The 22,405-nt window shown below is 44.2% G+C and overlaps 1 protein-coding gene across 3 annotated transcripts; it reads right to left on the bottom strand.

The window, feature by feature from the left end:
* Positions 1-1,711: 1,711 nt before the first annotated feature.
* On the bottom strand, positions 1,712-21,937 carry ZDHHC1 (zinc finger DHHC-type containing 1). Of its 3 annotated transcripts, none has more exons than XM_065029070.1 (11): positions 21,735-21,937; positions 19,525-19,743; positions 17,793-17,968; positions 17,069-17,170; positions 16,108-16,232; positions 15,610-15,768; positions 12,082-12,194; positions 6,569-6,654; positions 5,875-5,944; positions 5,102-5,210; positions 1,712-4,747 (listed from the first exon to the last, which is right to left on the bottom strand). In XM_065029070.1, exons 2-11 carry the CDS (start codon positions 19,741-19,743, stop codon positions 4,269-4,271), a joined length of 1,638 nt encoding a protein of 545 aa, XP_064885142.1. In that variant the 5' UTR covers positions 21,735-21,937; the 3' UTR covers positions 1,712-4,268. The 3 variants fall into 3 exon arrangements, with proteins under 3 accessions (XP_064885142.1, XP_064885141.1, XP_064885143.1); XM_065029069.1 differs by having other exon boundaries at positions 5,875-5,968; XM_065029071.1 differs by lacking the exon at positions 17,069-17,170 and having other exon boundaries at positions 5,875-5,968.
* Positions 21,938-22,405: the final 468 nt, after the last annotated feature.

Here is a 22,405-nt window from a genome sequence, read left to right on the forward strand (position 1 = left end):
AGCAAGCAGGGTGTACGTCCCACGCCAAGGCTGAGAGAGGAACGTGCTGAGAGGCTTGGTACAGCCACTGGCAAGTAGCCAGGGACTGTGATTTATGATTTTAGAGGACTCCGGAAAGCTGTCACCATCCTGCAAAGGCTTTGCTTGCTCCTAATAAAGAGCCACAGCATCTCATGGTAGAAACAACTAGTCCAGGGTGCTGCCTCCTGTTGATGGGAGAGCTTGTGCCCTGGCAAACATGTCTTATTTGGTGCTGGAAAAGGTGCTTGGGCATGCCAGACCTCAATGTTTCTGCAGCAATAGGGAGCTGAAGGCACCAGGACTTCTACTGTCACCTTAACCCAGTCAGTAGAAATGCCTTTGACACCTGAACCTGCAGGGTCCCAAAAGAAAAGAAATGAGGTGGGGAAGGAGGGTGCCCGGGCTGCACCTGCCTCTGCTGTGACCATGCTGGCAGGGTACCAGCTGCCTACTGTGGAAAACTTCCACAACTTTGTGAGATACAACACACAGCACCAAGGTCCCAAAGGCATGTGTATCTTGCAAAGCAGCATCTGCAAAAAGCCCTCACAGCCTGAAGCAGCTCAGGTGAGATGCTGAACTTCACTTGCAAAAGTTCATCCTTGCTGGGAACTGAGCTGGGGTAGAGAACAGTTCTCCCAGGAGCTAAAACCATCTCAATCTCACCATTTTCACTCATCAGGTGCCCCATATGCACCTTCAACAGTCCTCCTTTAATGTGGTTGGGGCAAAAATACAAAACCCAGCCACAATCAAACACCACTTGGTACACATGGTCCCACCTGCCATCTGTGAGGTTCAGATCAGGGTCAGACACTGGCAACACCAGGAGCCTGTCCTGCTAGGGGCCTGGCCCTTCGCTCAGCACCCAGCTGCCCCAACACATGGATAAAGTATATTTTGCAGTCTTGATTTATTCTGTCTCCTACAGCACTTGATGTAGTGGAGAAAACATTCCCTGTCTCAGCTGAAGTCAGGAGAAGGATCATAGAATGTCCTGAATCAGAAGGGACCCACAAGGATCAAGTCCAACTCCTGTCCCTGCACAGGATGTCTTCCCTGACCAGAGAAACTTCCACATCAGGGTCCTCAGGGCATCCTGTTGGCCTCCAACAAAAAGCATGAGCTCCTGCTCCCTGAGGGAAGCGTGCAGGACAGAACCAGTACAGCCCAGCAGCATATGGGGCACTGTAGTGGTTGCCGGGGACTCTGGAGGCAGAAACCCTTCTCAGGTGGGTATTCATGTACATGTCAGGGGAATTTGGGGACTATGAGCTGTTTTCAGTAGAACAGGAAGGTGAGCCCAGCCTGGGAAGGGGAGGACAACTAAATGTTGAACCTGGGGGAGGGCTCTGTGCTCCTGGAAAGGGTCATGTCCCAGCAAACTGCCAGCAGTGCAGGACACCTCCTTCCTTCCTAGCTTGTGCTCAGAACCCACCACCTTGGGACATGCTGGACATTTCCTTACCTGGAGATGAGAGAGAGCAGAAAACATGGCTCCGCTCACCCCAAAGCGCACAGCAGCCTTCCTGCAGCACGGTGCACAGAGGGAAATGCTGTCAGCCACACACAGGTCAAGGTGCAAAGCCCAGTTACAACATCAGAGGTGCAGGGAAAAATTGGGGGCGGGGGGGGGGCACGCATCAACTGGGCAGATAAATGAATTACTGCAAAAAAAAGGAGGAAACTATTTAGCAAAGGGCATAGAAAATTTTATTGTGGACAGAGCTGCTAAAGAGCTCCATACATGACAAAGGGTAAGAAAACACATAAGGTCTGCTCAGGGGGACCTGCTAGAAAGAAATTACTGATGCCTTCTGGGGAGGAGTGACAGCTGGCTTTGGCAAACCCTGAGTCCAGCATTTCTGTGCAGAATGACAGCAGATATGAAGAGAAACAACTGGAAGGACTTTGTCTAACCAGGATCTATCAGGGAGCAGATGGTCTCTGTAGACAAGCCATGCCATGTCTGCTGGTCCACAAGGGTTGGTCCCACACACACCTGCTTTTCCAAAGGGTCACACCACCGGCAGATACCACTGGCCACAGCAGCAAGGGAAGCTGCAAGGAGTGTAGCTACAGACCAACCCTTCCTGCAAATTTAGACACAATGACTCCACAGCTATGTGAGACTTCACTTCTGCTGATCAATGGCTCATATAATTCAGAGTCAAGGCTCCTTATTCCACCTCTTTCAGGAGTCAAAAATCAGATGACAGAGGAGGTCAGTAAGACAGCCCTTCTTTAAAGAAGCCTGGGGTGAGCGATTGTGTCTATGCTGCCTTGCCAGAATTTCCCAAGGACTGTCCCCAGGGAGTGCTCTGCCAAGTTGGTCCCATCTCTGAAACACACTTACCCCATAAACCTTTCAGCAAAGGGAGAATTCCCTGAATCCAGCTTCAGCTCTGCAAGGATCAGGTGTTTCCAGGAGCATCTGCAGCACTTTGTCTTCTTGAAAGCACATGCTGCTTGAAATTCCCGCTGCATAGGCACCACACAGCACGGTGTTGGCCAGGTGACAATGCTGAGGTGCTTTCCAAGGGAGCTGGGCAAGCATTCAGGAGTGCTCCTGGAATGGGCTGAGGCTTTCAACATACAACAGGTGCCCTCCTGCATCCCTGCTGAAGTGAGCTCTCCAGAAGGAAACGTGTCTGAGCCTAAAGCTCCAGGGGAAGTGGACTTTGTGTGGACCTCAAAGCAGCACATAAGCCAGCATGAGCACTGGGATGACAGGCAACAAGCCAGGCTGGGAAGTGTGTACATCAAAGCTGGGAGTCCAGCCTGCCTGTCCCATGTTGGCTGTGCCCAGGGGACATTTGTCCCCAGATAGCCTGTCCTGCTCTGAACCATTTCTGATGAATGCCGGCAGACTGAGCTAGGTGAGGAACAGCTTAACTTGACTCACACAAGGAAGGACAAAACAAAATAGGGTGCTAACCTGCACCCACCGTCATCTTGGAGAAAGGGTCAGATGTGGTTTTCATGTATCAAAACATTTGGCAGAGTGATAAAGACTTCCCAGGCTTCCCCTTCTGTGCTGATGCACGTCTTTGTTCACACACACCAGCATGCAGCACCAGGGGCCTGTCCAGGAATGGTGCAACCAGCCAAGCCAGCTGCTGACTCTCAAGGTGCTGGAGAAGCAGGGGCGGTGCAGGTTACACAGCTGTCAAGTGACAAATCATGACACCCCACCATGATGGTGGCAAGACCCATTGGCATGTGTGCGTAGCTGCTATCCCAGGCTCTGCAGTTAGCTGGCTGCTGGGCTGATCCGGGCTGGCTGGCAGCCTCAGCACTCAGCCGGGAACTTGGAACAGGGAATGCCGCCTGGGGAAGCAAGAGGGCAGGGGAAGTTGAGGTGTCGCTCTCTGCTTCTCACCACCAGCACAGGGTGCTGTGACTTGAGGCACTGGCTCCATGCCCCAGTGTCTGTACTGCAGAAAAATCCCGCAGCAGACTCCAGGCTTGGCTGTGGACTAATGTGGATCTGGCAGCCCAGGAAATGGAAAAGTTTCAGGACTTGCTGTATCCCAGAGCTTCTGATGAGAAAGCTGAGCAGTGAGGCACCCCAGGCTGCTGGGAAGGAAGAGCAGGTCAAACCATGCTGTCTTACAGAGGACATGCTGGTGGAGTGGACTTAAGAGTGCACAGTAGAAAGCGGTATAGGGACAGGGCAACCCTGAGGTTACTCCCTGACCACCTGCTGAAGCTTCTGCACATGATCCAAAGACTGACAGGGTGTAGAGAGATGGGAAACTTAGTTTTCAAGGTGCAGGGAACAGTGGAGATGAAGCGTTGCTCTTCCCCACACACACTCCCAGAAAGTCACTGCAGTGTGAGTGTACAGAGGGCCAGGAGGAGACAACCCTTTCCTATAGAAAATACTCGAGTTCTCTCTAGCAACACGCCTACCTCAGGTTTGCCACCTTATTGCCTCTTGCCCTTGGTCAGGTAGCAAGAAATGTCTTGCTGCAGTCTGAGAGCAAGCACACAGTGCAAGGATGAGGCCCTCAGCACTCCCTGGAGTACTAATGCTGCAGTCCCAAACCAGCGGGAGCACATCCCCATCAGGGGAGACTGCTCCCTCTTGACAAGGAGTGTGGAACTGGGCTTGGGGGCATTCCTGACTTAGGAAAAGGCCACAGCCAGAAACAACAATGCAGCAGGTTTTTTTTCTGCCTCTCAACTTGTTCTGTTGGAAGATGGACAGCATCAGGTAAAGGGACGCTGCTACCTTCAGAGAGTCACTGGAGTTTGGTGCATTTTCTGTGGTGTGGCTCAGATGTGCTCTCAATGGGCTGGGGCTGAGAGGCATGAAGTTCTCCACTGCTCTTACTTACAAACACAGCAGGAATCTTTGAAAATAGTTCCAGGTCTTGTTCCACATGTCTGTCCTGCTGGCAGGTTTTCCTTTTTGCCTTGTGCCCAGAACACAGATTCTTTTCTCTGTCACCTCTGGGATTGTCTGTAGACAAGAAATAGTCTTGAGAGTTGCTTGAGCTATTCTTAGGAGGCCCACGAAGGGCCGTGCTCCCAAGGCGAGTTTGAGCCACAGGAATCTCATCCATGGACTCGGCAGACTCTGAGTGATAGTCAGCTGGGGGTCCCGCTGCCTGGATGAGGCTGATGCTGCTGGGGGGCACAGCAGCTCTCAGAGGAAAAGCTGGCACTAGGAGACTAAGGCTGTGGGAAGATGAGGAGGCAGCAGCCGTGGCTGGGAACCCTACAAATGGAAAGAAAAGGAGAAGAAAGCTTAAGAAAAGAGAGAGATCCCTCAACCCCACAAAGACATCAACAGGCCCTAAAACTCTGATATGGTTGATGCACTAGTGTTAGAGAAAGCCACATATATATATTTATGCAAAATTAGATATGAGAAATGTACATAATTCTACACTCAGTGTACCCAAGTCTGATCACTTCAGAGTATCTCTGAGCACTCAGAAGCACTAATTTTCCCTTCTCAGACAAGTTTAACTTTCTGCCAGTGCTGGTTTTTCATGACACGCTTCACTTCAGTGTGCCAGCAAGCAGAAATCCAGTCCAGCAGCAGAGAAGCTGCCTGGTACACTCTCACCTGACTGGGGATCTGGGAAAGGTGGCCAAGGTCCAGCATGTGTTTGAGATCTGTTCTCCACTGCCGAGGAAGAACCTTTATGTGTCTTCTTTCTTCTTTTTTTCTGTTGCTGTAAAAGCAAGAGACCCAAGAGAAGGGAAGTCACTTCATCAGCCCAAGGTAATGAGACACTCATGTTTTGTAATTACTACCTCTCTTTAACATCTCCTATTTTTAATAATGAGCATTAGGTATGACCAAAGACTAAGAATATTTCATAGTTTAAGACTGAGTTACTATAAAGCAACAAGAGAGAACAGATATTTAATGAACACACACATTATCCACATAAAGCAATTCTCTGTGTGTAGGTACCTTTAAGCTGTTGTCTCATATGGCTGGAGCATGTATGAGACCCTGGTGGACAAATGCATTTGTAGAGTCAAACTAGAGGAGGGGACCAAAAGTCACATAGCACAGGAAATGCCAAAAGAGAGATAGCTCTTGTCCAAAATACAAATAGGGTCAAAAGGAAATTTTTCATATAATCCAGATGACAAGACTTGGATTAACTGGCTTTTGGAGAAAAGGGGGAGAGCACCAGCACCTGCCATTTGAACAAGAGGGGAGAGCATCTGGACATAGGTACATGGATATCAAGAGCATAGCAAACTTGGCTTCGGACAGCTGTTTCACACACTCAAGTTTCATAGCCACACACATCATCTTCAATGTCCTTTAACATCCACATTTGAACAGTGCCAGAAGTTACGGGATGTAGCAAGTCTGCTTACCTGCGATGGGACCACAAACTGAAGAGCTGGGAGGTCAGGGGAGGAGCTCTGCTCAGGGTCAGCTTTGTCGCTGTGGACATAAAGCTTCAGAAAACTAAAACACACAGCAAATATACAAGGTGATTCCCTTAGACATGACTTAATTCAGGTCCTCACTTTGCTTGCACATAAGTATCAGCCTGACCAAAGCATCCCTCACTTCATGAGTGAAACTGCAGAGTAACTTTTCCTGCACAACTGTGCAAACTATGAAGAGTTTATTTTGCCTTCCCCAGGGCCATGAGTTAATAGGCAAGGCTTAATTAAGAGACAAGGATGTTGTTTTCCCATGAGTGCTTGCCTGTGTTATAAACTTTGCTGTTGTGATTCATCTCTCGACAATCTGAAATCATATAACTATAATGAGCTCAGTATAGGAATTACAGGACAAATCAGGCAGCTTTAAAGTAACTTTAATACAAAACAGCCTAAACGGAGTATTCTAGGAAAGATATTTTCCCAAAGGAGGGGAAGCAATTACTCCTGCAGGTAATTATGCTCCTGAAACACAAAGATTTCACGATGCTTTGCTCACAACACTGGTGCTCCCCATCCTCCTTGGTATTTTTGGTTTTGGGTCCATCAGTGGCTTTGGTGACCACTACCCATTCACCATACATGCTGCTGGGAGACTCCTATCTATGATTTCACTCACCCTTTTCCTGAAGTTACTGTTGAGAATTCCTCTGCTTGCATATGAGGGTCTGTATAGCCAGGGTTACCTGAAAAAAAGTCTGCTTCCTAGGGAAAAAAGAAAAAAAGAAAGAATTAACATTCTCAGAATGATATGGACATAGTGGAGAAGAGATTTTTCCCTACAGACATGTCTTCTTCCTCTTTATATAATCACATGCCAGATATTTTCTGTCCTTAAAGCCAGTACAGCTGAAATGCAGCAGGAGTCTGCTACTTAAGAAGATGGAAAACCAAGATTGAGACAATTAGAAGTCCCTCATTCATTCAGTTAGTCCAGCCAGTATTTTAGATGGCTCAAAATAAAATCAGAGCACACAGAGACCAGCTGAATCATTTCTTGGGATTGCATTCAAAATATCACTTAAAGCCTCCATTAGTTATACAATTCAATCATAGGAGTTAAGCACTAGATGTAAAAAACATTCAAATTCAAAATGGAGGCAAGAAAAATGAAAGCATGCAACAAACAGGGAAAACAAAGTATTTGCTGTTTCTTGTGTGAATCCTGTATGGCTAATAACAGTGCTGGTTTTTTTTTAAAATAATGTGATATATTGCACATTTCCCTCAGGTATAGCTGAACTCAAAGTAATGCTATCCGAAATTTTAAAATCGCATTCTTTCATAAACATGTAAGACGACTCAACGAATAAACCTCCTAAATCCAAGTGTCTGCGTTATAGAAAAGGGCTCCCAGTTCCCCCTCCAAAGGACACGCTTAAGATGGTCAGAGTACCAAGTGACACAGGGTATGAAGCTCCATTGTTAAAAAAGATAAACTGTGCTCAGGAGAACCTTGATGCTACTTTTCAGCTGCTCCTAAACTTGATTAATTAGCAAGACAACCTCCTCAAACATTTTAGTATACAGTGACTATAAAGACAAATATACATTTTAAGGCAGCTTTTAGGTGGCAAAAACAGAGGGATTTTACATGCAATAGGCACTAGCTTCCAAAAAATCTTAGACAAGCTCACAAAGACCTATTTGTCTGAACGGCCTGATCGGCAAATTGGAAAATGAAATCAACATTGGACGTCCCACAAATGGGTTCCTGGGAGACCCAGGGCCTCAGCACTTCAACAAATTCATAAACAATCAGCAAAAGAGCAGAACAGCGATATGAAATCTGGTGATGATACTCCCTTATGTAAGGCAATAAAAATTAAAGCCAGTCACAAAGAGTTGCAGAAGATTCTTCCAATATTGAGTTATGGGGTGATAAAATGGCACATGAAAATGAATATTGCAAGATGTAAAGATATAAAGTCATGCATATGAGAAAAGTAGCATAAACTTTACATACGAAGCTACGGTCTCTGAACTAGAAAATAATTCACAGAGCTGCACGCTCAGTGGCAGCCAAGAAATAATTTCAGCTGATAGGAATGAAAAGGAAAGGCATACAAAAAAAGAACACAGAAAACAGTTTCATGTTACTGAATAAATTCATTGGCAGCCTGGACACTGGATTCCCTAGAGAATTGCAGCATCTTTCCTCACAGAAGACATGGAAGAAGGTACAGAGGAGAGTGACAGGACCAGGGGAAGGTGTGGAACAGTTTCTGTACAAGGAATAGCTAATGGGGCAGGGCTCTTCAGTCAGGAGAAGAAACGCTCAGGGCAGATATGAGTGGAGAGAGCAACTGGTAAATAACTACTGCCACCAAATACTGCAGGTGCCAAACGTTGCATGAATTCAAGCAAAAGTTAGCAATGTTTCTGTGAGAAACCAGCAAACACAATGCTATTTGAAGCTCTGTGCTGCAGAAGCCCCTAAGACATATTGCCAAGTGCTGGCAGAGGGTACTGGGGACAATGGCTCCTGCGCTCTTGCTCAGCACCCACAACGGGCCCGTGTCAGAGCCAGCACACTGCTCTGATCAGCCTGGGCCACAAGAAATGCTTCCAAAATTACTAGCTGCTTTTGAACATCTTGGCATCAACGTCTGGAGTGTCAGTACTTGTGTAATTGTTAGATAATAGAGTTGCCAAACTGGAAAGACTTCAGGCTTTTGTAACATGCTCTTAGTTTAACTGGTCTTGTCAAAAAGGTGGAAAGGAATTAGCAGCTGTTTTTTGGTGGTAACATCAAATTTGAAGGGAATTGGTTTAGCAAACCCAAATATTAGAACTTTCTGATTTGATAATTATGGTATTTGGGGTTATTACTGACAAGGTTTATCCAAGTGCAGGATTAACTATCTGCAGAAAATAACCACATTTATTTCAAACAGAATTTTTAACTCGAGTCAAATCATTGCTCAGCATTGACTGAACACCAAATGGGCACAACTGTTTCCTACGAGTTCCTTTGGGACCAAATTCTTAACATTTACATTCACGCCTCATGCACCTGAGTCGCAAATGAAGGAAACCAGACACAATCTCGTGTCACTGTAAGTGTACACGTGGGGAGATGTAGGTGGTTTCAGAGGAAAGCACAGAGTGGTTGAAATGAGCTGCAGCAGGACATGTCCTGGTAAGACTGTGCAGAGTATAACCGAAAACAATCAGGACTCAATTTCAACAGCATACAGGCTGCAGGCCTGGCATTTTAAAGGAGATTAATGAATGATACCTCTTGAGAACATCATGAACAACTCTTTCCAAGCAAGGAGTGAAAGAGCTTTTTAAAATCTATTTTGCTCATTTGAGCCGCCTATAAATTATGTATAACCAAAGCAGCCACATAAAAGAAAGTAAACAATTAGAGCTGACTAGCAGAAACAAATGGAAGACTCGGTCAATAGAAAGTACAATGTTCTCTCAGTGTGACAAAAGCTACAAACATGGCGCAGAGTCCCAGCCTCCCTTTGTTCCCAGTCGTTAGCAGGACAGCCAGCGTCCTTCCACTGCAACAGCGAGACAAAGCCACCCTTCACAATTTGGCTGTTAGGATTCAGCTCTTGCTGAAAACATACAGCTCAATCAACACACCGCTCAAGTTCATTGCCACCTTGCAAGTCCTGGTCATGCTCAGACCTCTTCTAGAGGTGGAACACCAGTTGTGTCCACTCCAAGGTTCATGGTTACAACTGCAGGATGAATTCAGCTCCCTTGCCTGCTGCAGCTGCTCTCACCATCCACTTCAGCGACAGCCACAGCCCTGAAATGTTGTCAGGCTAGAGGGGAGGCAGAACTGAACAGGAAAAAATGGCTCCTCCCAGGGAAAGTGGGTCCTGTTGCAGGTGTTGAGGCTGAGAGTGAAGACGAGGTGCATCTTAACCAGACATTGGAAGAGAGATGCAATATTGGAAGTGTGAGGGAAGCTGAGTAAACTTCATGTTTATTCTTTAAAATAAAACCTCACCAACCTGAATCAGTGGCCAAAGTAAGTTCAAAGCTTTACGAAAGTGGAGGGGGAAAAAAATAAAATAATAATAATAATAAAAATCACATTACACCTGACCTCACTATGCAAGCCAGCTCCCTGGTATGAAGGAAATTATGCATTAAAGCATTGGTTTTGGTTTAGTTCATATTTCCTTGGACAGCTATGTAACTGCCTGCAGAGAGAGAAAAAACCCCACACAAAACCAGAAAAAAACAAACAAAAAACCACAACAAAACCCAAAATAAACAAAAAAGCCCCAACAAATAAAAAAACCCCTGTAACTTCCACAAGCTGCTCTCAGTATAGTAATAGAGGCAAAAGCTGTATATGTGCAACTGATTTGCATTTTTTGTGACATCTGAACCACTCAAGTGTGCAAAATTAGAGCTTTTACTCTGTGCACATTCTGAGAAGGACTCTACAAACACATAAGAATCCTTTAACCTGAAAAAAAATCCTTTAACCTGAATGTAGCTGAAGACTTACAGACAGACATGGAAAAACAAAGCCAAAACCAACAGCCAAGCTTGAGTAAGGCTCAAAACCAAGGATTAAAGGGGAAATGTATGTTTCTTCTTATTCCTTAAAATGAATGAACAGTTAAGACAGAAGTGGGAAGAGGATGAGTTCCATTTTGTGCTTGCAACATCTTGGATCAATTACAAAGGGTTTCTGTGTTCAAGCTAAAGAAAGCTGTAGTCAACACAGCTTACAAAAGGCAAGTCACTTGCTGTACTCCTACTCCAATCTATTTGTTTGTGTTTATCTCTGGTTGCTATGTAAGAAACAAGGAAAATCTGGGGGTTTAACATTTTTCTTAACAACATTACTGGGCATCATCCAGTCTTTCTTGTTCCCCGAAGCCCTAACTGAAGTCCTGAAACACAGCACTTTTCACCCTGCTCCTTCCAGGCTTGCTGCTTCAAAATAACCATATTCACACAAATCTAGAAAACCACCAGCAGAGACAGAACATCATTGAATGGCTACATCCCAAATGTGTACACACACCAAGCCCACCCCATTCAAATCTATTTTCAGTATCAATCAAAATTCAGTAACTAGGAAAAGTTTAAGAGCTAATGCTTTATTATTGTGCTAATCTTCATGGTAAGCAGAGCTCTATGAGACAAAGTGCCAAATATTTTAGTTGTTATGGAAACCTGTTTAAACGAAAAGTTCAACTTTTCCAATGCAGTGAAAAAATATATACCAAAAGCTGAGGTCTCCATGTTATACAAAAGGGAATTCGCTCATTTACCCCTTTGCTTTGATAGGGAAAAACTGCAAATGAGTCTAGATAGATCCCTGTATCAATACACACAGTACTAGGATGAAGCTTGGATTTAATTAATTTCTTATGAAATATAAAACTGGCTGTATAGTAGATAACTTAATCACATTAAGTTAGATGGAGTTACAGAGGCTCACAGAATCACAGAATAATTTAAACTAGGCAGACTTTCTGGAAGTTTCTAGTCCAACTCTTTGACTAAACCAGTACAAAATTTGTTCTGTCAAATTTTGAGTAACTCCAGGGAGAGATATCAGCCCCGGTTTCTCCAGTCTTAGAGCCTATCTCACCTTCCATCATGACTTGAGATACCACTCGCATGAGCCAGCAAAATGTGCACTGCCACCAAAACTGATGGTCCTGTCCCCTCCAGCGAGAGGACCCTTTCCACTCCTCAGTCACCCTTGCTCCTGCTGACACAGGCATTTATGTGACTGCTTGGTGAACCAAACGGGAGGGAGCCAGGCCAACTAAACACGAGCTCAACTGTTTTTTTAATAACGTTTATTCTAACTCAAATGAGTTCCCCCACCCTGTTCAGTGTATGACTGTAACAAACAGCTGCGCTGGCAGAAAAGGATAGTGCAGGACCCAAAACAAGTGGTGGAGGAAGAGAGTGGGTGGGATCAATTCCTTTGAAAGTAGTACTTGTTTATACCCAAAGTGTTCATCAAATTACAGATATTACATTCTCTCACATCCTACTCAACTCCAAATTACCTCTGAAGTCTTATCTTCAGCAACCACCTCTAAAGTTTGGAACTTGCAAAAGGGAAGCAAACTTTACACTGCAGACAAGAGAGACTATTTTTGAGAAATGGACTGAAAGCAGAAGGAGTACCTCACTGGGTCTCACTTGGGAGGGACAAGACTCCAGTTGCTTGTCTCCCTCTTTTGCGTCTTGCTGGGGACGGTGCTGCAGGATGTACTCGTACGTTGTCAATTTGTTCCACACTGGGAGGAAAGAAAGAGCTGTCAGTGCAGGAAAGGCCACTCCCTGATTACACCTGTACAAACAGTCTGAATAACTATACAATCAAATAGTAACTATAAACATGAGAAGACTGATACTCTAAGCCAAAAGTACCTTTGCACTGTGTATCTTACTATATCCTTTATTGTCATTATCACAACATATAGTCCCACTGTTCTTCTAAAGTCTCATACATGGTACAGCCTTCTAGACTGCAGTAATTTGTTCAGCTCATTTCAGAGCTAATCCATTATTCATACCCAGTAACGGTAAGATCTGTATCGTACGGAAAGCCTAGTCAGTAGTTAGAAGGTACACAATGCTAACTGGAGGAAAGAAATTCAGCACATTAGTGCATCCTGTAGAGGACATCGAGACAATGTCCAAAACAGTCAGCATTAAATGCCCAACCTGTTTGATGCTAAATAGATGAGTTCAGGGTTTATATATGCCCGAGTGTACGTGTTTATGTGGGAGAGCCCTTAAAAACACATCTGCTTCTCTGAGCGACCAAGAGCACGTGACATTTCTGAGCAGCTTGCTTTCTTCATGAGACCCAAATGTTATGAGCATCCAAAACTCAGGCATTCCTCCCATAATGACCCCATTACAGTAAACATTCTTAAAACACAAAATCAGAAATAGATGCTGAAGGTTTTTAGTGCACAGCCTGGTAGTCATTCTTCCTTTTTACAGTAGTGTAGTACTTAAAGCAGATACTCAGGATATGGAACATCCAGACTAAAAATCCTCTCTCTGACTGAAGACATTCATATCAGTAATATCCGACCTCTCAAATCCATACCCTAAACACAGGACTACTTCACAGGGAAGTGGAGAAAGCAGAGGAGAAGGTGCCCCTCCTGTTAAAGCAATGACCTTATGAAGAAAAAAAAGAATTCAAGCTTCAATTGGTGAGTAAGACAGAGCATGAAAATGAATGTGAGTCTGCAGCCAAGTGATCAGCGAATGCACCTAACAAGGACAGTGCAGGGCGCTGGCCAGTGCTCCTTGAATTGTACCGTATGCTTTATTTGAGAAACAGAATATTGCTCCATAAGCCAAGGGCTATAAACCATTTCCAACTTGAAGTTCATTGGTTTCTGAATACTTAACAGTGTCACTTTTAAAATATTTTAATAAAGTTATTTAGTTAAAAAAATACTGTATTTGTCTGGTTGGATAACACTGCAACAGATAATTAGAGCTTGTGAAGAGCCCCATATCCTTTCCTATAGTCCCTACTAAATTTTTACTTTTATTATGCTTACTATTGGCCTCTCAGTATTGAATAAAAAGAAAGTATCCTCCCTCCAAGCTTCTGAGGTACCACACTTCACTGAATGCCTCTGGAACTAAGTCTCAATCAAGACTAGTATTTTTGAATACACGAACCTACCATTTTAAAAACAACCTACTTCTTTCCTTTTGAGCAATAGCAGTGAATAATTAAAATCAGGACAGTAATTCTGAAAATTTTGCTGTGCTTGTAACAAAGCTAGATTCTAAAATTTTACAGTCATGCCTGATTTAAGACAGTTTTTTAAATAGAAGATTTAAAGACAATACCACTCACAAGGGTGCTATTTTCTTTCTGTAATTTAACTAGAAAAAAAAGGTTCATGGAGAAATACTAATGAACAGTAATTGCTTTAATTGTTAAATGGTATTTCTAGTCCCAAAAGGAATTCGACAGCTCACTCTGACACTGTCTGCCTTAAAGAATTCAGATGAGACTATTGCCATTTATATGTATGAAACAAGAGGAATTTAAAGGAGACATACTTTGTCTTATCTTCCTGAATCCCAGTTGTAAGGCTAACGCATACTCATATGTAACACACGATATAGGCGTCAATACAGTAACATTGCTCTTTTCAAGCGGGACTTACACACCACACTTCTGTACAACTGGAACCAGTTTCAATAGGGTAGCAGATTTCAGTGTAATAAAATATTAACAAAAATTGACAATAATTAAATTCTGTTTCCATGTAAATCATAAAGATGTAAAATTGGGTCAGAAACAGAAGTTAATTTGGCTCAAAATTTGTTCTGAAAGAGGAAAAAAGTCACCCCAACAACAAAAAAAAACCCTCAAACCCAGAGCAGAACTGGCATAACACATCCACATTTCTGTTTGACAAGAGAAAGCACGTCTTTATCCCAAGGAGGGAGCACCCTCTGGTGGAAGTTGTGCACATAGACAGGATAAATACCGCTTGGTACTAAACCAAACAATCCTTACTTTTTCATGCAGAGGAAAACTTCCTGCAGCAGCCCCAGCATTGTTATGCGTTCAGTCTTTCTACAGCGCTAGATCGACCTTTGAAATCTGCGGGTATCGCCACTAACCCAGGAAAGTTAACTTTCAATTCCACCAAGAAAGTCAAATTTCAGTGTTACCAAATTTAAGTTAAGCTCAAAGAAGCTGCAAAAGGAAAATGACGGTCAATGACCTCACTGTCTGGAACGTTAATGTCAGCTGAGGAACACTCACCCATCAAAACCCACACTTCAGCAGCATTACTATTTTGCTTCTGGAACTGCACTGGTTTGTGCTGACCTAGTTTGTGTTGGCATCTGCATCGCTGCTGACAACCCAAAACCCCATCCAAGGATCCTCTGTAACTGCTGCCCTCATTTCTGTTCCACCACATCCCTTCTTCCCTAGTTTTAGCACCACTGACTACTGCAAGTCTAAGATCTTTACTCATCATGACTTACGTCAAGCAGCCAAATAGCACTGGCTTAATTTCAAACAATGGCTGAAAAAAAGGTTTTTGATGCCCATCGGTACATAAACAAACAGAAATATCCCTGCTTGACAGAGCAACAAGTAGGAGATGTAATGTGGAGCCTTTCTGAAAGCCTCTCTGAATTCCACAAGTCTTTCTGTTTTGATACAGTACAACTTCCATAAAGGGACATTGACTTGGACGTCAGGCCTCCTGTTAGAAATTTACCATCTGCATTTCTCTGGAGTAACAGAGAAACAGGCTCTCTCACACAATAGAAGAACTGCAGAGCACAGCAAAGAGACTCACAAAAACCCATATGCAGAGCCAATCTGAATCTGTCATCACTGTCACTAAGCTGGAATTAACTAGTTCATCCCACCTGGCCTCTCTCCTTCACTCCTACATGGTCTCAGCTCCAGGATAACCCTGCTCAGACACATGAATGCACAGGCACAATGCAAGCCTCATATTGCACATGCACTGATAAGCCTGCCTGGTACTGGGGCAAAAGAAAAGTATAACATTAAACCCAGATTTTCTACCTTTTCAATGGCAATCTTGCACTGTGTATGTATTTGTGACACAGGTGAACACACAATGAATACAGAGGGAGTAGAAGAAGCTAAGAGAAAAAGAAATGGAAGATAACACCTACTAAGATAGATGTGGAAGGTCAGGAGGTGGCCTAGCAAGATCACAGTCATTAAGCTCAGAAAAATAAAAATCCCAGCTGTGACCAAAATGCCAGATGCCCGAGTCTCAACAGGAGCAGCAGGAAGAAACACAAACCAGCGGTCTGTGTGGTTCCTCAGAGCTGTAAAACAAAAGGAGTTGGAGGTGAGTAATTATCCAGGTATTAAATATCTTTCATTACACTTCACAGCTGTAAATATTGTTAACTCAAAAACAGCTGCAGACCCATTATGCACTGGAGGCCTAAGAAATCTTGTGTCCACAAGGGCTTTAGGAAGAGCGGTTAGCTCTGGAAGGAAAGACATTCCATCCAGCTGAGCAGAGATACTCTCTCAGAAATATTAAATTGAAGCAGTAAGGAATGGGAGTTTCTCCTCAGCAGGAGAGCCCACAGAATCCAGCTCCACACAGAGATTTGCTGGTTGATTCACAAGATGCTCAACTGAAGCACTGCTAGTACCATCAAAGTGCTGGTCGGAGCGGAGCATCCCAGGGTCAATGAAGAACTCCACAAAGACGTAGCAAGCGACGAGCAGCAGGAGCCCAAGGCCCAGAAGGGCAGACAGCACACTATTCAAAAAGAGCCTGCCAAGAAGGTGAAAAGTCTGAGTGGCTTCAGTAACATCACATACACAATTCAAAATCCCAGTCTCTAATAAAGATGGAGATACAGACAGCTATCCCAAATTACTGTGACGCTTTCTTCCACTTATTATAGATACTGGCTAACAGTCTCAGGTCTGATTTGTTACCTTAAAGGACAAAACTGTGATCCTTTAGACCAACCATGGTTACAAAACAGTCAGGTATATCTGGGACAGACAAAGAGCTCCCTGCACAAAATCTGAAATCAATGTAATATGGCACCCACCAGTAACAACTCTTTGCTTCCCGTGTGGTTTCAGCGCAGAAAAACAGTAATCAGTGATAGCCTCCTTACTCTTTATCTTAAACCTGACACAGATTAGAGGTGCCTGTATGCTGCTGTTACTCCTGCCAATTGGCAAGTCTCATTGGGAAAGCATGCAATCTGGCTGCAGGTTGTTTCAGAGACGAGAACAGCACAATCATAGTTCTATTCCCACCTCAGCTCTCTGAAGCTTTAAGGACACCCAATTAACATCCCATAAGCTTTTCCTAATACAAAATAATAAGATTATGTTCTCTGTTTTTACTCATAGATGTTCAGCTACAAAGCTCTAAGTGTAGGAGTTTTATCCCTGGTTATTTGAATGTCATAATCATGCTGGCATTTTCCATCTAGTTTTCTCATGACTGATTTTACTCAGCTAGGGTCTGAAAGAAAAGTGGTTCTGTGTGGCTGAGTACAGACTGAACTGAGATGCAAGAGAATCTTAGGAAGAGAAGGGGAAACATTACTGACGCAGTCTTGTGCTCCTGTCACTATGCCAGGCTCTTACCAGTAATTCCTCTCTCCCACACAGTTGTTGAGCCATTTGCAGTGGTGATCAAAGCCACACACACACTTGTTGCAAGTGCCACAGTGCTTTGACTTGGCACTCCTGCCAAAGAAAGGGTGGCGTTAGTGTGGCAGCACCAGCTCATTACCATGACTTTCCAGTGACACAAATACAGGGGGAGAGAGCAGCAGAAGTCGTGGTAAGAGTGAGGAAACCCACACCAGGAATATTTCAACACCCAAACATATTGGCCTTCGTTGGATCACAATCTCAAAACACCACAGAATCCGTCTTTTCAATGTACTGTGTGATTTCTACTTTGGAGATCGTAGATTTCTTATTTGAAACCCTCTGCAGTTCTACAAAGCTTGATCTCAATCTCTGCCCACCAAGCATTCCCTCCTATCATATCAGCATCTAGCCAGATACAAGCACACATGGACAAGTGACACCTTGTTAGGTCAGACACCAACATCCAAATAACATGGAACAGCGCAGTCCTCTCCACACAACATGTGAGCAATTAAAGAAAACACAGAACCATGCACACATTTGGCAGTAGGCATCTACCCAAATAACTGGACCCTGCCAGATGATGAAGTTTAACATGCACTGTAGAGCTTCAGAGGCTCCATTTCAATCTTGCAGTCTAACATTAAAGACTAACGGTGAGGTGTAATGATGAAGACGACAGATTAGTAGAAGAGAAAGAGAAGATACTTACACATCAACATCACAGACATGGCAATGATGGTTTTCAATGACATGTGCATGTTGATTACGATTGAAGGTGGCCAGAGGCCCTAGATAGTTTTTTTCTCGCACATTTGCATCCGCAGGATCAATGGAGACTGCAGTAAGATGAACAACTAAATGGTAGATAAAACACACTCCCGGACACTGAAGTACACAGTTAAGGATTGTACGACTGATTTAACACAGATCTTTTTATCCTTAATACACAAAGTTCACACAGATGAGAAATATATGGGTCAGAATTAGAAACCACTATATAACTGATTGCAGCACATTAATTGGAGCTTTATTAACACAGACATTTGCCCTGTAATAAATATCCTCCAGAAGAAGATAACTAAATCTACAGGGACAACCCTCATTCTATTCTACTCTGCCTCACAGAATATCATTCCTAGCACAGGAGTTTTTTAAAATTACTTACCAGAATCTGACCCCACATGCAGACCGGTGGCATAGGTCCATGTTTCTTAGTTCACAGAGTCCTTGGAAAGGAACAGTCAGTTAAGGCCATGCACACACCCCTTCACAAGACCAAACTTCCAGAAAAGAAAAAAAGTCACATTGAGGAACTAGTCCTGATCACACTGCTTTCCTTTTCCTCAGTTAGGATCCCAAGCAAGAGGATCACCCCTTTAAAGGCTCCTACATAATTTACAGATGGTATCCAGAATTTGTCATTGTTTCTTGAACTATCTGCTTGGATTCTTATTTCTAAATGCAGTAGCAAGTCAAGAGCAAATACACTTTAGAACACTTTTGATCAGACTGAAGTAATTGCCGATATTTGCAAAGAATAGAAAGCAGCAACCCTGCATGCCTGGAGTACCACTGGGCTCAAGAGTTTGTTTCTCAACATACTGTGATTAAATGAGCATGCATGCAAAAATGAATCTTCTGGTTTTTTATTATACACTCAGATGTGCACATCAGTGATCATACTAACATCTATGGAAAACAGAGCAGTGTAGTAAGAGAAAAAAAAAAAAAGGAAGGTTTTGAGAGGTCTAACTGCCCAGAGCTCTGATGGCTGGCACAGCAGAATCAGAAGGGATTTGCCTTTGACACAGTAAAGCACTACTGTCTTTTTTAACTGGTAATAAAGCCTTGGGACACATTAATCTGTTGAATTACAGGGACTTTAGACTGAGTCATGAAGATATTTGATAGACAAATCCACAAGGTTTGAACTGTGATAATAGCAAGGGTTTGGGTAATAAGGTAGGTATGTGTAAGACCACTGTGAGCAATCACACCACAGAATCAAACATAAAAAGTTGCCTTTCAAGACATATTCAGTCAGCACAGGGAACTGTGGCTGCCCATCATGGCAAGGATGTTCCAGGAAGGGCTTTTTTAGTGCAACTTCCCCCAAATCCTGCAGCACACTTGTAGAACAATAATACGAGGTAAAGGAGACACATAGGCAGAAGCAGACAGCAGAAGAGCCTCAGAGCTAAAGAATGTAACCTTAGCAGAGAGTGATGAAAGGGAGAAGCAGAATGTTAGTGACCTACCTAAAGCAGAGGGGCAGAGAGGATCCCAAAATAAGTGGGATTTGTAGACAGGGGAAGATCAAGATTATGGTTATAGTTCAGAAAAAGATTCTGGCTCAGCTCCTTTCTCCTACGCTTTCTATGCTACCTAACACCTATTTAAAAAAAGTTCCACTGTCAGTTCTTCTCTTGACCAAAGGATACGATATAGCCAGCAGGCAGCCAGTGGCGAGGCAGGAGAGGAACCAGGATTCCAAAGCCAACCAGCGCAAAGAAAAGGTACAGCAACCAGGCAGTAATCTGGAAAAGGTGCAGCGGCCAGCTCCAGCCATTCCTTCGAGCACGTTGGACCTGCACCTCAGGAAAAGCTTCACTCAAGTTTTCTGGAGCTGTCTTATTAGGAGGTTTATTGCAGATATTCATCTATATAAAACAAAAAAATATGTGATATAAAAATATTGTGACTGAGCCCCGGTCCTGGAGATATGCTCCAAAGTAGACAGAAAGTTGGAGGGACTAAAACAACAACACACCTGAGGAGAGACTTAAATTGAGTAAAATGATCAAAGCGGGTATTTCGGTGGCAGTCCAGAGTTTGAGTATGATATGCCATGGTCTGAGGATGTGTTCATGTCAGAACGCTAGTGCATGGAAGTGTAGTGAGAGAGGATGGCCCTGCTGGAGCACATAGTCTGGAACTGCAATTTAGCACTATACAGCATCCAAGAAAACAGAGACTCCTTTGGCAGCAGCAAAACAAGTGGTAAGACTAGAAACCAAAAAACTGGTAATGTAATGACAAAAAAAGAGGAAAAGAAGCAGGAGTTACTCCACAACAGAAATATAAAGCTGACTGTTGCTGGAAGGACAAAACAGAATGCAGGACATTCATGCAGGAAACAGCTTGGTTATTCAGCTGTCCCACCACATCTGGACTCTTGGCAGAAGAAAGCAAGATTTAAGTGCAAAGATCAGTTACAAACCATAACCTGGAAAGTTCTTGATGTTTATGACTCCTGTTTGCACAACAGCTAAGAGCTCAGAAGCAATTTCTCCTTTTTTTTCAGTTTATGTTGGTTTATTAGTTGTTGCTTTTCATTTGCCACAGAGCCAGGATGAAATTTTAACAATAAAGAATTGAGCTGCTCTGCTTTACAGAAAACTCAGATGATAATGGTTCCAATACCAGAAAAATGCCAGAGGACTGGCAGACAGCAAGCGTGCCAACGTGCTGAAAGAGCGAGCAGAACAATTCTGAACTTGGTACATCTTGCAGCAGTCCCAGGCAAAGGGCTGGAAACATCTTTTGGGGTCGACTGATAAAGAAGTAGTGGGTAAGAATACAAAATAATGTAATTTATGTTCATCAGCACAGTCTTATCAAGAAGCAGGATGGAAAAAAACAAGACAAAACAAACACTACCTTCAGTCTTTGAAGAAATTGGTAGTATCTACCTGCATTCACAGTTTAAATTGCTACATGGCAATTGCCTCATCAATGATGAGAAATAGTTACTAATCATGTGATGCTTTTCTCATTAGGTTGTTGAAAACTTGCTTGTGCCTCACTTTGAGCTACCTGTTACCAAAAAATCACTCTGTTTATTTGAAGCTCCCAGGTTTCTCCTTTCTCCTACTAAAAGCCTGACCCAGGGAGCCAGAAATCTCTGGTTCACTGCAAGATTTTGCTGGTTTAGAACACAAGACTGGTTTAACACAATGTTATTTAATGTTAAAAGCTTTAGTAGAAGTTGACAGAATTTTTAATGTGGTGAACTACAACTAAAGCTCGTGTAAGCTGCCTCCTGGCTGAACTACCCCTATGGCTGCAGCCATCCCACAGCAGCGTCTGGCTGGTAACAGCCTCTCAAGGAGGAAGACAACTGTGTCAGTGTCTGCCCTGCTTGAGAAGCGAAGCTCCAAGAGGAGCCTTTCACTTACAACTCGAGGGCGTCTCTTGTAGCTGATGCGCTGATTATCCGCTGCTACCGATGAAAAACAAAGCTGTATGCAAAGAGACCCAAGGATACAGCATCTCCCCTTCCCAGCAGGGTGCCCTGTGATGTGGGTATGTCCGGCACTCCTTTCTACCCAGCTAAGAAAACACTGGATATGAAAAACAAGGTATGAAGTCACCATCAGGCCTTACTTGGTCACCATAAACTGAGGAGAAGCAACTGAGTTGATGTTAGTCGTTAGCTATACTAGTTAACCGCAAGTCTGCTGAGAGTTATCAGGTTCACTCCTCCACGTGTTCAGTCCCGGGACAGCCAAGCGCTGGGCGGCGGGAGGGAATATGCAACCGGCCGGCCTGGGGCACCAGCACCTCCCGGGGCCGGGCCGGGTCCCGGGCAGCCACTCCGGTGAGGGCCGGGCAGACCCCTCCCGCAGCTCCGCCACCCCCTTCTGCTCACCTTCTCCCCGCAGAGGCGGTTGAGGGCGGCCCCGTACCCGCCTCATGCCCCGGCGGGTAACGGGGCCTCCAGCTGAGGCCGGCGCGGCAACACCCGGTGGCTCCGGCGGGTTCAGGCCGCTGGGCCCGTCGCCACGGCAACGGCCGGGGCTACGGTGGGACGCAGGGGCCAAAATACCCCGGGCGCGAAATGGCCACTCTAGGCTAGCGGTGGGGGGGTCGGGGGGAGGACGGAGGGTCTGGTTTTATATGGGCGCCACACCTGGGGAAAACCTGTCTTCTGCATGCCCCAGGTGCTAAATCAGTAACAAGACTGAGATGTCTGGCTCAGTAGACAAGCAGCAAGGATGCTGGAAAAAAACATTGTTGCTTTGCAAAAGTTTGACTATGATTAGTAATCAGTAATGTGGGTGCTAGTTGTTAGTCAAGTCATGTTGCACCTGAAGGTTTGAAAGGTATAAAAGCCCTGTGCATAACTACATTTTGTTGTCCCAAAACTGAGTTGTTCACCTGGTGTGCAAGGAGATGAATAACACCCAGAGTTGAGATATTTGTTTATTTCTACTTGAAGCTTTTGAAGCATGTAAGAAACCTGCACAAAATCCCATTTGGGGTGCCCGGTCTGGCTGGGACACCTCATGGGCAGGAATAAATATTGACCGTTGTCATTTT

This window comes from Columba livia, chromosome 13 (genome assembly GCF_036013475.1).
Source record: "Columba livia isolate bColLiv1 breed racing homer chromosome 13, bColLiv1.pat.W.v2, whole genome shotgun sequence".
Classification (NCBI taxonomy): Eukaryota; Metazoa; Chordata; class Aves; order Columbiformes; family Columbidae; genus Columba; species Columba livia.